Source organism: Lissotriton helveticus, chromosome 7, assembly GCF_964261635.1.
Source record: "Lissotriton helveticus chromosome 7, aLisHel1.1, whole genome shotgun sequence".
Lineage (NCBI taxonomy): Eukaryota > Metazoa > Chordata > Amphibia > Caudata > Salamandridae > Lissotriton > Lissotriton helveticus.
Genome location: NC_136068.1, coordinates 72,902,728 through 72,919,888, shown reverse-complemented (window position 1 = coordinate 72,919,888; position 17,161 = coordinate 72,902,728). Strand labels below are relative to the sequence as shown.

The 17,161-nt window shown below is 46.4% G+C and overlaps 1 protein-coding gene across 5 annotated transcripts in view; it reads right to left on the bottom strand.

The window, feature by feature from the left end:
• PEX5 (peroxisomal biogenesis factor 5) overlaps positions 1-17,161 on the bottom strand; it is a 182,744-nt gene that overhangs the window by 97,246 nt on the left and 68,337 nt on the right. For all 5 annotated transcript variants that reach the window (XM_078651485.1, XM_078651487.1, XM_078651489.1 and 2 more), the window contains exon 3: positions 9,772-9,807. In XM_078651485.1, coding sequence (XP_078507611.1) covers positions 9,772-9,807 — 36 coding nt within the window. The remainder of the gene's footprint in view (positions 1-9,771; positions 9,808-17,161) is intronic.

Below are 17,161 nucleotides of genomic sequence, written 5' to 3'. Positions count from 1 at the left end.
TCCACAATATTTTCAGGGATTAAATGCTGGGTTAGAAAAATCAGGGTCGACTGGACATGGCGCTTCTGTGTCTTAGCGATTGACGGTGGGCCAAAACACAGTTTAGCCTAAGTGCCCAACAACATGTCAGTCATGTCATTGAAGACCAGAAGGGGTTTGGTCAGCACTTGGTCAGGCTAAATGACTGAGTGAGAGCATTAGTTTTTACCTACATAGTGCGAGGGGGAGGTCAAGGACTTCAACAGCGCTTCTGATGACTGTGGCAAAGGATGTACTCCTTGGGTGCCGGTCTAGTGGGTTCAGGAGGAACCAACCCCGTATTTGGTGAGGTATAGAGTCCACTGGCATTTTACAGGTTCACATATCAGTTTTCCTCATAATAGTGTAGAGTAAACTTATCGCCATCACCGCCAGAATCGTCTACATATGGCTGGCGATGGTCGTAGTCAAAAGTTAGTGCAGTGTGTGCGACAATGGTATTGCGTCAGAATCAGAACGTCACATACTGGCTGCTCACGGTGCAGTCTCGTTGAGTCATATTCATCTCAGCATTGAGGGTGCAGTGTTCCCTGGGAATAGAGACAGGTGGTGTTGCATAAACCCCAGCCAAACAAACCCACAAACAACATACCGTGGCTGTTGGGTCTGCAGAAAATAGCAGTGAGAGCTTATGGAGAGGGCACAGGTTGGACAAAGACAGACGAGGAGAGGGAGGTAAGGGAACAGTGGCACAGAAAAAAACAACATGCGCACAGCTGCCCCAGCTAAGGGGCGTCCGGGCGCACGGCAAGGTACCACGCAACAACCACAAGAAACACAACAGCTAAGAGAAAGAACCAAGTTAAAATAGAAAAGTTTTAATAGCCCTGCGAAAGGACAGGAGATCTTCCAACAGCCGGATCCCCACCGGAAGGGAGTTCCACAATTCGGCTGCTTTGACCCGGAAAGACCGGCCACCAACACGGCACAGCTTGTATCTGGGAGTAATAGTAAGAGCTTGGCCCAGAGATCTCAAATGCCGAGTGGGGACGTACCAGGTCAAGAGGTCCATAAGGATTTGAGGAGCCGTACCATTTAAAATCTTGAAGGCTAGACACAGTACCTTGAATTGAATTCTAGCCCTGACTGGCAACCAGTGCAGAGCTTTCAAAGTACTGGAAACAGGGCAGAATCGAGGGAGACCAACAATTGCCCTAGCAGCGGCATTCTGCACCCGCTGAAGGCGGGTGATTTCGGCCTGGTTAGCACCCACCAGAAGGGAGCTGGCATAATCCAGGCGTGATATGACAGTCGCCTGTATAACCAGCTGTCGGGTGCGGGGATCAAAAAACTTCAAGACTGGGCGCAGGGTCCGGAGAATTCCAAAACAGCAGGCAGCCGTTTTCTTTGTGTGCCCCTCAAAACTGAGAGTAGGATCCATCCACACTCCTAGGTTTTTCAGTTCCGTCACCGGAAGAGGGGCCGGCCCAAGCTCCGGAGGCCACCACCTATCCCCCCAGAGATCCGCCCGTCTGCCGACGATCATGACCTTGGTTTTCGTCGCGTTGAGCTGGAGACAGTTGGTCTTCATCCAGCTTGCCACCGCCCTGAGTCCGCTCTGAAACCTGGGAGCGTCCTGATCTACGTCCCCGCTGATCGTAACCGCTAGCTGGGTGTCATCAGCATATGACACCATGGTCATACCCCATTGCCTGACAACCTCAGCCAGCGGTCTCACGTATAGATTGAACAACGTGGGACTCAGCGAGGATCCCTGCGGCACTCCCTGTTTCAGAGGATGGAACTTGGACTGGAACGGTGGCACCGCAACGCTGAAGAAGCGATCATCGAGGAAGGACCGAAACCACTGGAGGGCAGACCCCCTCACTCCTATCTCCTCCAGGCGATGCAACAGGATTGGATGAGAGACGGTATCAAAGGCGGCGCTTAGATCTAATAATACCAGCGCCGCCGTCTGTCCTACATCCATCACTGTGCGAAGGTGTTCAGCCATGGTGAGAAGGGCGGTCTCCGTGCTGTGTCCAGCACGGAACCCGTTCTGGGTGGGATCTAAGATGTTAAGTCGAGAGAGGTGGTCAGAGAGAGCCTTGTTCACATGGGCCTCCACAACTTTGATCGGCCAGGGGAGCAGGGAAATAGGCCGATAGCTTTCAGGCTTTTCCGGGTCCAGGGAGGGTTTCTTTAAAATAGGAGAAACTACAGCCCGCTTCCAGCTTGCTGGAACCATGCCCGAGGCTAGCGAGATGTTCATCAGGGAGTGTACCGAAGTGCGACCCATGAACAACTGGTCTCTAAAAAGGGCTGGCTTAAGCGGATCGGCGGGCGACCCGGATTTCACCTGCTGGGCCAAGATGTCAAAACCCTTAGTTGTCAACGGGGGCAGCACATACAGCAGGGAATCACCAGCGATGTTACATGGGGTACCTGCCGGTGGCCTAGTATCAGGGATTGTTAAGTAGATGTTCTGAACTTTTTCTAGGAAGAACAGGGCAAGAGCCTCACAGTGTGCCGTCGAACTCGTAGGCACAATGGAGACTGGGCAACTGGTATTCTCTCTTCAGTACTTGCTAGGAGAGATTTATACAGTCCTGAATGCTGAAAATCAGGCCATGGCACATCGAATGGTGTTGGTGTCCTTAGGAGTGGGGAGGGGTTACTGGCCACAAAAGGGTGGCGGTATCTTCTGCAATTCCTGTAGAGTGTCTGCTTGGCAATGATTTGGAGACCTCAGCATGAGCGGATGTCAAAAAGAAAACCCATGGAGCAATGCTGGGAATACACGAGTGGGTTTGTGTAAAAACAATTTCACAGAGAAGAACCCAGGGTGAAAAAGAAGTGTTACAGCCTGAATATTTGGCCTAGCCTTCCAAGAGAAAAGGCAAGAAGTCTGGGAAACCAACTTCTGATCAGACCCCAGATCAAGTCCCCTCCCCTCTCCTCGGGCAGAAGACTTGTCAGTTCTAGAAGGAACTGAGCCCCAGGAGCTTGGGCCTTACACACCAGAGCTTTTTGGCTCAGGGTGACCCTCTAGGGAAGATCTGTGACAGGGACAGAGAACCTGTCCCACTCTTGAAAGCCTGAGGCAGAAAGCTGCTGATGAGGAAAAGGGAAGTGTCAGTGGTACGTACAGAACCTATTGGGATGAGGGACTCCTATACACTGAAGTCAGAGACCCCAAACCTGGTGCCACTAGGAGAATGGCAGTGTCTCAGAATTTATTTTAGAGAGTTTCTCATAACATTGGCCCATGACATTCCCCTAGCTGGGCATCTAGGACAGACCAAAACTTGGAGTAGGTTGGTGAACCACTTCTACTGGTCAGGAATGTCCCAGAAGGTGAAGGAGTTTTGCAACTCATATGCCCTGTAAAGGGAACACTGTGTGTTGTGAAGGAGGAATAGAAAAGATCCTAAGCAGCATATTGTCGATTCTGTGCTTGGACTTCATTCCAGGATAGCTGAGTATATGAAAAAAAACCTTGACACCAGCCAAGAGCTCCAGAAGCTCTGGTCTGAGCACAATGCTGCCATGGTTGAGTTCCAACCAGGGCAGAAGTATGGGTTTTGGAGCCTGTGGCTCCTAGGGGCCTCCAGGCCAAATGGACTGGGACCTACCCTATCCCTGAGAGAAAAGGGGAGGTCACCTATTTGGTGCACCTTGGCACATGCAGGAAACCAAAGAGTGTCATCCATGTAAACCACCTGAAACCCTTTAAATGACAGAGCTGAACTAACCATGCTCATGGTCACAGGTGAGTCAGGAAGCAGAAAGCGAACCTCTCCCGCGAATTCCTCTCAGACAACCCTAAAGATGGGTCAGCTGAAAGAGTGGTTGTCAGACACCCTTACTGCCCAACAGCAGACTGATTGCAAGCAAGTCATAAATCCGTTTACGGAGCTCTTCTCTCTGACGCCTGGTCAGACTAATTGGGCACACAAGATGTGGGCACTAGTGACATCCTATCTGTCAAAAATCAAATTTACAGGCAGTCTGGCCATGTCAAGGAGCGCATCAAGGGTGAAGTCAGCAAGATGCTGGGATTGGGTGTCAAGCCCTCAAAGCCCCTGGGCCAGCCCAGTTACTTTAATACCCAACCCACATTCCCAGGGTGGAAAGTAAGAAATGAGGATTGTGTGGATTTTAAGAGCCTCAATTCAATCACAAAAACAGATACACATTCAATTCCTGATGATTTGATTGGCAGGTTAGAAGCAGCAAAGTATCTGAGGACTTTGGATCTCACTTCAGGGTACTGACGGCTAGCTCTGACCCATGGAGCCAAAGAGAAATCAGCATTCTCCACTCCAGATGGGCACGGTCAGTTGACTGTGATGCCCTTTGGATTACAAAATGCACCTGCCACATTCCAATGGTTGGTGAACAAAGTCCTTGCTGGGCTGGGATCCTTTAGTGCAGGTTAGATAGATGATATTGCCATCTTTAGCTTCACCTGGCAAGATTATCGGATTCAACTTGGGAAGGTCTTAAAAGCTCTGCAGAGTGCAGGCCTCACTATCAAGGAAGCAAGTGGGCAGGGCACAGTTGTATACTTGGGCCACCTTGTGGGCGGAGGCCAAGTTCAACCTCTACAACCCCAGAAATCCAGAAAATTCGGGATTGGGTAGCTCCAACCCCCTAGGCTCAAGTCAGGGTATTTCTCAGCTTGACTGGGTACTACAGGAGGTTTGTGCAGGCATATGGGTCAATTGTGGGCCCCCTCAGAGAACTGACCTCCAAAAATGTTAACTGGACAGTAAGCTGTCAAAAGGCTTTTGACACCCTGAAAGAAGCAATGTGCTCAGCACCCACTCGAAAAGCTCCAGATTATACCAAGAAGTTCATAGTGCAGACAGATGCCTCTAAACATGGGATAGGAGTGGTCCTGTGTCAGACCAATGATGATGGCCATGACCATCCTGTTGCTTTCATAAGCAGGAGGCTTCTCCCCAGAGAGCAGCATTGGAGTGCCATTGAGAGGGCATTGAGAGGGAAGCCTTTGCTGTGGTTTGGCCCCGGAAGAAGCGGAGACTATACCCGTTTTGTTCTCATTTCCTTGTCCAGACTGACCACAGACCTCTCAGATGGCTAATGGAAATGAAAGGTGAAACCCCCAATCTTTTATGGTGGTCCAAATCTCTACAGGGAATAGATTTCACAGTAGAACACAGATCTGGGGCTGACCATGACAATGCATATAGCCTTACCAGGTTCTTCCACTTAGAAGATGAAGACTCCCTAGAGAAATGTTAGTTTCATCCTCTTGTGTTTTTTGGGGGGGGGGGGGCGGGGATCATGTAGGAAAGTTCCACTTTTGACATGGTCAACTCCCACTTTTTGCTCCCACGGTAAGTTTCTAGTGAAAGGTAGCCCTGGTACCTAGGGCCTGAAGAGGGCCAACAAGGGCAGCAACACAAATTGTGCCACTCTAGAGACCCCTTATCAAGATCATGCCTATATACACTGCATGAGGTATAGGGAAGTCACATTCTCAACTAGGGTGACAAAGTGAGCTAAAGAACGTTGATGGATTCAACCCAGATCTGTGACTGGGGGTGAGTGTCTGAAAAGTTTCGGCGCTCCGTCCATCATCTCCTTATGTTTGCTTTGGTCGCCCTAAGTGGCAGGTTATGCCCAGACGTGGGCCCCTCGCTTACTTTGCCACTAAATTCAAGCTAGTCTGGCTGATGAGGGGTGTTACCCTGAAAACAGTCCCAGGATGCTTGTTTCTGGTCCATGGAAGACCTTGCTTGGCAGGTCGCATGTGGACTGTTCTATGAGGCAGGGGGGCCAAGACTGATTTGCACATAGCTGGGTATGAACTGGGGTGGCGAAGTGAGCTAAAGAACAATGATGTATTCAACCCAGATCGGTGACTGGGGGTGAGTATCAAATGTTTCAGCGCTCCGGCCATCTCCTTGTGTTTGCTTTGGACAGATGCTCAAGCCCAGGAGTTCCGTGTCTCACATTCTCCTAGCCAAATTCGGAGCTACAAAGATGACTTGCGCACGGTGGTTCCTGATCATCTTCAGGTCTTGGGACAGCTAGCAGCTGGAAAGCATACAGGAGTCACATGTTTCATTCTGCACGCACTGTATATTTGAAAGAGAGCCTTTTTGGGAACTCCAACATGCAAAAGTGATGACACCGGACGTTCCTGGTGGTCGCGAAGAGATCAAGCTAGGATTTTCCCCTTGCCAAAAATGTCATGCACCACCTGTGGGTGCAACTGTCTTTTGTGGTTGCCGGCTGAGTTTGTCCGCTGAGGAATTAAAAGATCCCACCAGGACAGGGATGACCAGGAAGATGGCCAGATAACCCAGCCAGGCGCAGAGGTGCAGAGCTGATGAGCACAGCACTCAAGACCTTACCCCACCCTGCTTGCTGCAATACCACATGAAAGTGCTGTTGTTGGTGAGAACCTGCAGCAGCTTCCATTTGACCGTGGGCAGCTGGCCTTCGATACCTACCAAATTTTCCGTAACTCCAGCAAACTGATGTGAACTTGGGTATCTGCCGGAAACCAAAGTCCTCTGATCTCTATCTCTCCCAGAGGACAGCCTGAACCCACTAGTGACACATTGTCGCCACCATGAACTGTGGGTGGGGCAGTCAAGCAGCCAGCACAGCAGTTAATTTATAGTTTAATCCGAAACTTAGATGGAATCTGACAGGCTCCCCTGGTGATGGGCCTACTGAGACCTGGATCCCACTGTAAAGCTTGCAAGTGTCATCTAGTATGGTCAGCGAGCAGAATGAAGGGTGTTGGTGGACCAAGAAGCCTCAGAGACATCCTTACTGAGACCCAGGACAGAGACTTAAACAATGTCTTGGAGTCGGTGGTCCAGAGAAAAGGCCCAAAAGCACATTGTATCCAGAAAGGCTTTAAATGAAAATAAGCTTCTATGAAAGATTCAAGTGCCACTTTGGCAGGATGGTTGAGAACCCCAGAGATGTAGGGGGTTTTGCCATCTTCTGGAGGTGGCCCACAACTGACTGTGGCGAGTCTACCTTCAACAGCCAGTCGTCAAGTTAGGGAAAGACTGATACCTCAGAGCACCAGAGATAGGCAGCAGCCACAGCTATCACCTTTGAAAACACCTGGGCGGAACTGCTGAGGTTGAACGGGAGCAAAGCAAACTGAAAATATTCATGGCCCACGTTGAACCACAGATAGTAATTGTGGACCTGGAGGACAGGCATTCGAAAGCAGGCGTCCACCTATTCCATCACCACAATTCAGTCTCTAGGATCCAGCACAATTAGAACTTGGGGTAGCGTGAGCATCTTCAATTTGTCCTTTCACAGGACGGCATTATGAGGGTAAGATCCAAAAAAAGGGTAAGGCCTCCATCTCCTTTGGCACGAAGTAGGAGGGATGAACATCCATGCCTCATTTCTGAGGGTAGAAGGCCCTTCACGGCTCCTTCGCCAAAAAGAGCCTGCTCTTCCTCATAATATATAGACAGATGGTCCTTCGAAAACTGCTCTGAAGCGTGTGGCCGATGCAGTGGGCCAAAAAGAACTTTGAAGGACTGACCTGTCGGATGTGATTCATTGTTACCCCTGGAGGATGTGGCGGACTTTTGGTGGCTGAGATGCCACTAATGGCGCACTGAGGATGGTTTGAAATTGTTGCCTGAGAAGTATGCTGTCCCTAATGGCCTAGATGGTGCTTGATTAAGCCATGGCTTGACCTTGAAAAGGCTGAGATGCCAGTTGTGATGGTGGCAGAGTCTGGCCAAGCAGATATGCAAAGTCCTAGGAATATCCCCATAAAGGGCAAAACTGTTTGGGGGTGGGGGGTTTAGCAAACTTGTGGCGAAAGACCCAAGGTGCATGCCATGGCTCAACTCTTTTTCAAATGCTCCAGGGTCAAGCCCGCCTTTTTGCCTAGCATGCAAGATTTAGTAAAATGCATAGCTCATAGTGACGCCTGCACATCCCTGGAGAAGCAAGTGGATATCATCCATTACTGGTACAGAAGCACCACACTTGCCCCAAAAGCACATCCCATATAATCAGGCATGCCTAGGCCTGATTGGATGATAAACTTACCTGCAACTTAGTCATCCTGAACGGTTTGAACCAAGTAAGTCTATAAGACTGCTGGAAAGGCTTCAACAACCATGCCCCAGAGCGAATGGGTGCAGAGTTCCAGGAGCCAGCTGGCATTGACTGACCTCAGGGCAAGGTTGGCTTGACAAAAACGTTCTTTTACCAAATGTTTGGATTCTTTGTCTGCAGGAGTAGTCGGAAAGGCCTTCGGTTTCACTTGTCTGGTGGATGCCTGTTCCACAATATTTTCAGGGATTAAATGCTGGGTTAGAAAAATCAGGGTCGACTGGACATGGCGCTTCTGTGTCTTAGCGATTGACGGTGGGCCAAAACACAGTTTAGCCTAAGTGCCCAACAACATGTCAGTCATGTCATTGAAGACCAGAAGGGGTTTGGTCAGCACTTGGTCAGGCTAAATGACTGAGTGAGAGCATTAGTTTTTACCTACATAGTGCGAGGGGGAGGTCAAGGACTTCAACAGCGCTTCTGATGACTGTGGCAAAGGATGTACTCCTTGGGTGCCGGTCTAGTGGGTTCAGGAGGAACCAACCCCGTATTTGGTGAGGTATAGAGTCCACTGGCATTTTACAGGTTCACATATCAGCTTTCCTCATAATAGTGTAGAGTAAACTTATCGCCATCACCGCCAGAATCGTCTACATATGGCTGGCGATGGTCGTAGTCAAAAGTTAGTGCAGTGTGTGCGACAATGGTATTGCGTCAGAATCAGAACGTCACATACTGGCTGCTCACGGTGCAGTCTCGTTGAGTCATATTCATCTCAGCATTGAGGGTGCAGTGTTCCCTGGGAATAGAGACAGGTGGTGTTGCATAAACCCCAGCCAAACAAACCCACAAACAACATACCGTGGCTGTTGGGTCTGCAGAAAATAGCAGTGAGAGCTTATGGAGAGGGCACAGGTTGGACAAAGACAGACGAGGAGAGGGAGGTAAGGGAACAGTGGCACAGAAAAAAACAACATGTGACTGCCAACATGATATCCAAAGCAATAACATAAAAAAGGGGAGCAGCAAAGAAATATGTGGAGTGAAAAATAGACTATGACAGAAAAGGGAGGGAGCATATAGCCATCCATAGACTGACCACAAAACTGAAGTCAGAGGGGGCACCATAACTGCAACCAATCCGCTGACCGGGACAACAGATAACCGAGGAAGTGGGGCGAGTGATCACTGGAGCTTACAACATCTTGTGGCACGCATCATTTTGTGCCATTCACAATCCCCCTCACCATCTAGAGATGAATTTATTGAATTTGGAAAGACTATACACCCACGTACAGAATTCACGAAAGTGGGAAAGAAGAATGGTTGAAGGCATTCACCGGATGAGGTTGGGAAGAAGAGAGGCATACCCTCTACAATAGGTACAATAAGAGTAGCAGTGGAAGATCAAGAGGATTAAAACATTTGAGATTGAAAGGCGTTAGGTGAAAGATGCACATGCAAGCACAAGAAGACTGAGGCACTACAGAAAGGTTTGGTGGTTCTGGGTAAGGCCCTCAGTCAGGGGAGATTAACGCTCAAGTCGGGCGGCGTGGCACAGCATGATAATGTGCATTTTGCACAGCATAAAACAGGAGGGAGCCCAAAAGTGCTAAACAAGTTTGTAAAGAAGGGAAAAGAGTGACAGAAAGCACCAACACAGAAATGCACATGCCCCTCTAAACTAAAACAGTCTCACAATGGACTTACCTCCTCTTCAGATGCAGTTCCTAGAGGCCTCAGCACCTAAAAACCAAAGAAAAGGGATGCAAACATAACAACCAGTTAAACTAAACCTTTTCCTCAGTGTTATCTTATCAGGTTCTCACTCTCTCCTCGTCATTCTACAGTTCCTGTATCTTTTGCAGCCAAGTGTTGGCTCTTTCCTGGCCATCCCTGTTTGCCAGAAAAGATACACAAGGCTTTTATTAATTGCTCTTTCCTCTGGTATGAGCCGGAGTACCGTCACACCGCCTTGCACCATATTTTCAGCTCTTGCACTGCCATTACTGAAATTTAGGGCTAGAAATGAAGCTCATTTAGCAAAGAATATAAACTCATGCTATTCATTAGTCCAACCCTTACTTCACTGGAACAAATGAGTTTCTTATGATATTGAAAGATTGACGCAGCACTCAATGTTACAATGTCACTGTCTTGGTACTTCGGGTCGGGGATAGGTGGAATAAAGGCTAATCACACTTTCCACTACATCTCGTTTTGCCCCTCCAACCCAGAATAAAGCTAGAATAAAGACAATTTGTTGTCCAGAGATGCATAAAGAGAACTCCTTTCAGATTATGCGTTGGTCTGAAGATAATCAGAGAAGAAACATGCTTCCTCTATCTCCTAAGAAAATCTAACAAAGCCTTACTTTGTTTTCTTCAAACTGCCCATGCAATCCCAGTGACCGTCACCAAAGCATCATAGGCTATTGCTAACTCTCCCATCAGTAACTCACCCAACCCTTCTCCTATCCACCAAACCCTGTGTGGCTGAGATATTGTGGGTGTAACCTGTGCCAAAAACAGCACTATTATTAGGCAAAGGCTGAGCCCATGTACCTTTCACACACTAATCAAAATCCAACATGAGACTGCATCACGTGCATTTTCTAAAGGTTTTAAATGCAAATTGTTCACTGTTAAGAAAACAACTCTATTACTGAAGCAAAATCAATTGTGCTTGACTTGTAGGTTTTCTATTCTTGTAGGATTTGGTGCTCACTTCCTTTACATCAAGCACTTTGTTGCTTTATAGCTAGGTTTGCACTTAAGAACATAAAAACATACAACTTCGTCAGCTATTCAGACATGTATTCAATCATAAGTAGAGCTTGGGATAACAAAAATGGTCATCTTCTTTCTTCTACCTTGTGAGGTTTAGTCTGAGTGGGTATATTTGCCAGGGCATCGAAACACTGAAGGGGGTTTTCAACAGACAAAGCGGATGTTAAAACATTTTGAATCGTCATCCAGTTAAATATAAAATTAGAAATTTGGAGTGATTATGTTTTATTAATAATAAATGTTTATGTTTTACAAAGTGTCTAAATATTCAAATAAGGCTACACATAGATACAATATACCAGCTAAGACACTTCTCATGGAATGTATTTACTTATAAAAGATATCACCCAAGAGCTTAAACCTAACGGTACTTCAGCTGAAAAGATCATTGCAACTTGTTGAGAAGAAATTCCATACTTTAAAAATAAAGGTGTTAAATGAAAACGGTGAAGCGATAAAGACTAAACAACTGAGAAGCACACAGGCTACAGGACATTTAAAGCACATATAAAGTCCCTTCACTTTATCTCAAACAGACAACAATGTTTGATGAAAGAAAAAATAAAGGCTTAAACCCCAACCTTATCTTCAGTATCTCAGCTATTCACTCATATACAAACACATACCTCAATCACCAAGTGTTGGTCTGGTGACGACTGCTGAGCATTTGTTTTCCAAGTACTCCTTGCTTTCTCTAATGAGATTTGCTGAACAGCTTCTTTGGCTGCAGATAAGCTTGGCTCAACTTCTATAGTAATTCAGGATTTCCTTCCAACATCTGGATGAGATTTTCTCTCGTACTCTCGTTGGCAAAGAATGTCTAAATCTTATACGTTTGTTGCCTAATGTTACACGCCAAGATGCTAGACCCAGTTCACACAGCATTATTGTATTTGGTAGGAGGTTGAGGATACATTTCCAACAATGCCCCTCTTTGACCTCCAATGCACCCATGGTCACATGACAGCAGCTCTGCGCCACAGAGGGACACAGGTAGCACTTTACTTTTAAATGCTGTTGTTGGGACAGGAATGTTCAATGTATGGTGCTCAGTTATGCCCCCCGCCCAGCTTGCCTTAACTACAAGAATCTGTTTTCCTGGTTTTTGGATCTTGGTCCCAGACTCACACAAATCCAGTGGCTGCACGGAGGCCTACGAATAGCTCTGAACGTTTCTTGGACCTGTAGGGCTACACCGAGCAACACTTCATAGCTGGACTACTGTTTAGGGCATGGATTTGCATGTGCAGGATTGTTGTGGCAGTATACACTGCTTTCTAAATATTATAGTCTGACCAGGTATTTTCACCTGTATTGTGTAAGTGGGAGCCTACGGACCAACTCACTCAAAAGCTCGTCTGGTAGCAGTGACCCCGGAATCCTAGTGCCAAGATCCTATAGGCTTGAGCATATACGCATCTGCTAGTAGAGAGGCGAGCTGTACATGGAAGTATGAGTGAACCTGAGTGACACATCTATGGGTTCCTTTCTGAAAGCCTTTGGCCTCTTTGTGTGCACAAGATGGAGGGGAGGCTGCTTTCCCAGTCAGTGGAAGTGGATTACGGACATGCTTGAGACAGGAGGGACGTAATCCAAACAAGCATTGGAAATGCAATAGGTCTCGTATTAGGAAAGTTTGAGCTATTGGTCTTATAAATTATTATAACTTTCGCAAATGTGACACCTATATCATTTGTAATGCAACATGTATTGTATTTACGTGACTTAGATGTATTGATATTACAAATAACAATGGCTTTTAATAAAAAAAAATAATAATACTTAAATAATTTATTTAATTTGTAATGTCAATAGCTTTAAGTTTTGTAAATAACTTTTGTGAAGATTATGTTTAGTGTTTTTTATTGTGTCGAAAATTCAAGAACAGAAGTGAAAAATTAACATCTTTTTGTGATTTGTAATAAAGATTGTAAGCTTGAAAACTGCTTGAAACATTGAAAGAACATATTTGAACCAGTGATGCTGTGGTGGTGATATTGATTCTACAGAATAGATAGGAACACGGTTTGCCAGAAGTGGACTATTCTGTCACAATTAACATGTTTCTCAGGAGCTGCATGCAGATAACAGCAACCAGGCTCCTTTGCATCTGAGTGTCAATTAAGGCTGCTTTCTGCCAAGGCAGGAGGCTGGTTCAGGAGGTGATTGTGATAAGAATATCAAAGCGATGCTTTGATCAGCACGGAGCTGTTCGACAAGAGCACATTTCAAAAGCGCGGGAAGTTGGAATGGGAGTGACTGCTGTCGGCAATTTATCTGCTCGACTCTTTCCTGTGATACTCAAGGCGCAGCACAAACACTTCAAAGGTGGTGCGCGGCTGCAAGGGTCACTGCGCCATGCAGCCAGAAAGTGGGAACGCCAAGAAAATAGATGGAAAGGCAATGAAGCGAATGGCAAAAGCTACGGTGTGACAGGTCACGCTGCCCTCAGAACCCCTAAAAAATAGCGTGAAGTGAATGTATAGAACACAACAAAAAGAAAGCAGACAAAATCGTTATCAACATAGCGGCCACATGACTTACTAATTCACAGTGGACTGTTGCATTAAAGCACACAGGGATCGCAGATCAAAGTAAATCCTTTAGACAATGAAGCCATAGTAAAATGCTAAAGCCAACAAGGGAAAAAAAGATATGTGCGCCTTGGTAACATGTGTTTCATAGGGCTGTGTGCTACAGACAAATGTGGCAGACCTAAGGGGTGGACTTGTCATCTCAGTCAGTGTGCTGCAAACAATACATAGGAGATAGACAAGCGGCTAAAGATTCTGGACAAGTAGTACTGCTAGTAGCTTGCTCTGATGTTTGGATTTACACGAGGACATGCATTACATGGGGGCAGAAAAGGGGAAACGCTGGAGGCGCTTTACTAGTGATTAACAATAACATGAAAGACAAATGCAGCTATAAAGCTCTCTGCTTCGGAAGTTACCTGATAATTAGGGCACTAGCGCCACGTGTGACTGTATTATACGTTAAACAACAATCCGGTTATGGCTCGGGATGTATCGCAGGGCATTTAAACGGGCCGGTAGTAGCCGTGGAGTTAGGTTGCTGATAATGCCAAAGTTCTGCGAAGAGAAGAGATACCAAAACGCAGTGTGACTAAATGCAGGCGGCTGATGTAAAAAGCCAGCTAATAAGCAGAGCGTGATGAAGTAATTACCTACGGGGCAATATTTGCCTCCTAGCGAGCTTGCGCTGCGTGGCTGATGAGTAACCGTAAAATGTTAGTTGCTGATACTGCCGTGTTTCTATGAAAGTGAAAAACACAGAACACAGCGTAACTAAAAGCAAACGGCCGGTGTAAAAAAACGGCAAATGGGCGCTGCGTAATGGGGTAATTACCTGAGGGGCAGTGAATTCCTCCTAACAGTCTCACGCTTCGCGGCTGATGATGCTGGCTGGTGTCAGCTCGCAAAGAAACGGAAGACCCAAAGTCTGGCTAGTTTATATAAACTACAAAATAATTGGCAGAGAACAAGGGGCTGGATATTCTTAAAGGTGCAGCTCATGTCAGCTCGAAAAAAGACGGAAAACCCAAAGTGTGGCCAGTTGTTATAAGCTACAACATAATTGGTCAAGAACAAGGGGCTGGATATTCTAAAAGGTACAGCTTAAGGCTGCTAACGTTCTGGATTGATAGAACAAGGAGTGCCGGTGTATATTAATTGAGAGGTTTCTTCTAACGCTCTAAATCTCGCGCTATTAATTGATAATGAAAAGTAACAAGTTAAATAAGGAGACACGGCCGGCCGTGAAACTGAAAGCACGGCCGGCCGTGAAAGCCTTCCGTGCACGCATACAGCAACAAACCGTTTTCTTTCACTAAGGCGGTGGCAACCAAAATACGATTTAGCTCATAACTGAAGGGTGAGAAAGAGTGTTGGAAGTTGAAGGATTCTAAGTACCAAGGCTAAACAAGGAAGAGGGAAAGAAAGGATGGAGGCTGAAGGCACGCTGAAGGCCGAGGGAGGCGAGGGAGGGAGGAGATTGAGAAAGGCGAGAAACGTGTGAAGCAGGGGGCGGGGGTAGCGGATACCTTTGAAGTGAAGCTAAGCTTCACTTCAAAGGCTTGTTGGCACAGCGCACGCTGGGGGATGACTGTGGGAGGGGGGCTGGTGTCTGTGCACGCGCTTTTTATGGCAATGCACATGCGCATGCGCATTGAGCGAGCTTTCACGGGCACTGCATGGAATCGCCCGATCTCGGTAAGCTCTGTTTAAGCCCCTTTATATCTCGCTCCGCTCAATGCGCATGCGCATTGATAGGTCGCGAGACCTAAAAATAAAGTTGAGGAAAAGGAAACCAGCATGCCTGTAGAAATGGTGAAAAAGGAAACAGAAACCTCTTAAAAATTCGATTAGGTCCTTTCAGATAGAGGGTTGCTGATTAGTCTTTAGGGAACTACAAATTAGTGGAAGGCAGGATGAAGGGTGAGAGGCAGCATCTGTTGTCAGGATGTGAAGGGTTCTCAGAAAGTGATCAGCCTTTTGTCTCTCTTCCTATCACTCTCAGATGTGGCTATTGATAGTCTGGGTGCTGCCAGCTCCCACCTCTTTGTGCCACTGCTGTGAGTGCTCCAGCCTGAAGACATCCCTGCTGTGATAAACATCTCCCAAGTAGAAAGTGGAGTCTCGCAGACAGTCTGTGATAGACACATGGAAAGGGCACAGGCCAAAATGGTTCTGCAAATGTACATACACAGTCTACCAATTCTGTATTAAAGTGGGAGCCGATGACCCACTTCTTCTAGTTCCAAGTTCTCTTCAAATGAGAAGGGGGTACTTAGCAGAGGACTCAAAGGACCACTGCGCAACCAAGGGGCGGCTGTCTGCCTGATAGCCAGTTACCCAAAGGTGAGGGCACATCACCTGGTGTCCAATATGGAAAACTGCTGACTTGTCCTGGGACCCAAGGAGCCGTCATATAAATTAAGAGTGCAGTTCTGATAAACATGGGACCCTTCACCCACAATACTGAGGCTAAATGTGCTTCTCACTGGTCACAGAGTACCTCTTTCAGGATACAGAAGCCCTCACCCAGCAAGGTGGCAAGCTTCATCATCCGGCTGTGCTCCTTGGGCGGGTGCTGCAAAGCCCAATGGGGCCCTCAAAGTGGGCTCTTTGCCAGATATCTTTTCTTGTACGGATTGTGTGGCTGAAAGTCTTCAAACAACAAACACATGCCCTCTAGCTTGGAGGGTTAGGTAATAATACGCTTAAATTAATTAAGGACCTCAAAACGAATTTTAATGTCTCTAGCTCCCCATCCCTACCACTGAGAGTCAAGTACTTGGCCTGTTCACAAAGCCATCGAGGCCAGTGGCCTCCTGAATAAAGTCTGACAGCTGTTTTATAGTGGTAATAAGAATAAGCCTTCATAGTGAGAATTAAATATTTTAAGGCCTCTGCAAATTGGCCTTAATTATGGTTAATTGAAGATGTTCTGACAAACTTAGCATTACAAAAAAGGTTAAGTATTTTTTTAAAGAAATTACATATTCCACTTTGCTGGCCACAAACATTTTATATGCACTTAATTCTAAAACCTTACTTTTCTTGATGTTTACAATTAAATGATTTAAATGCAGTATGGATGCCAAGCTGCCAATACCCTCCGAGGGCCTTTTGAGTTATAATCCATTAAAACATGCCGATCGGTGTTAAGGAGAGAGGGGACACAAACTCCATCTGTTTAGGTAGAAAATTAATTAAGCTCCTGAAGTATGTGCACAAGCATGTCAAATCTAGTCCAAATAACTTCAGGCCCAAGACACAGCTTCGCCTGAGGCCATTCTAAATCCCATGTATGAGGCAGCCTGGGCAAGATACCTGGAACTGAAACTTACTGCAACAATTACAGAACTACATGCAGCCAGATTTTCCAGAGGTGAGATACCCAAATATTCTCTCGGTGTGGATGCATATCTGCAATCAAATTAGTAACTCTACCTACAATAGTGTATTTCTTTCAAACACTGCCTATCATTGAGAGGAAACTTTTTGATAAAATACAACAAATGTGCACAAACTTTATAGGGAAAGTGGGGAAAAAGAAAATCAAGGATCCAAACTAAACTGGAATTTTGTTATTCTAGAAAAGGTGGTTTAGAAATCCCTAATGTTACTCTATACTACAAAGCAGTACAGATAGACTACTTTCTAGAATGGTTGAAGGCTGCCCTGGAATGGTACTGGTGCTTCATGGACCATGGATTATGGGTAGGCATTCTAACAATGAGAGACCTAAAAATGTACTAAAGTCTCAAATAACACAAGCTATCCTAA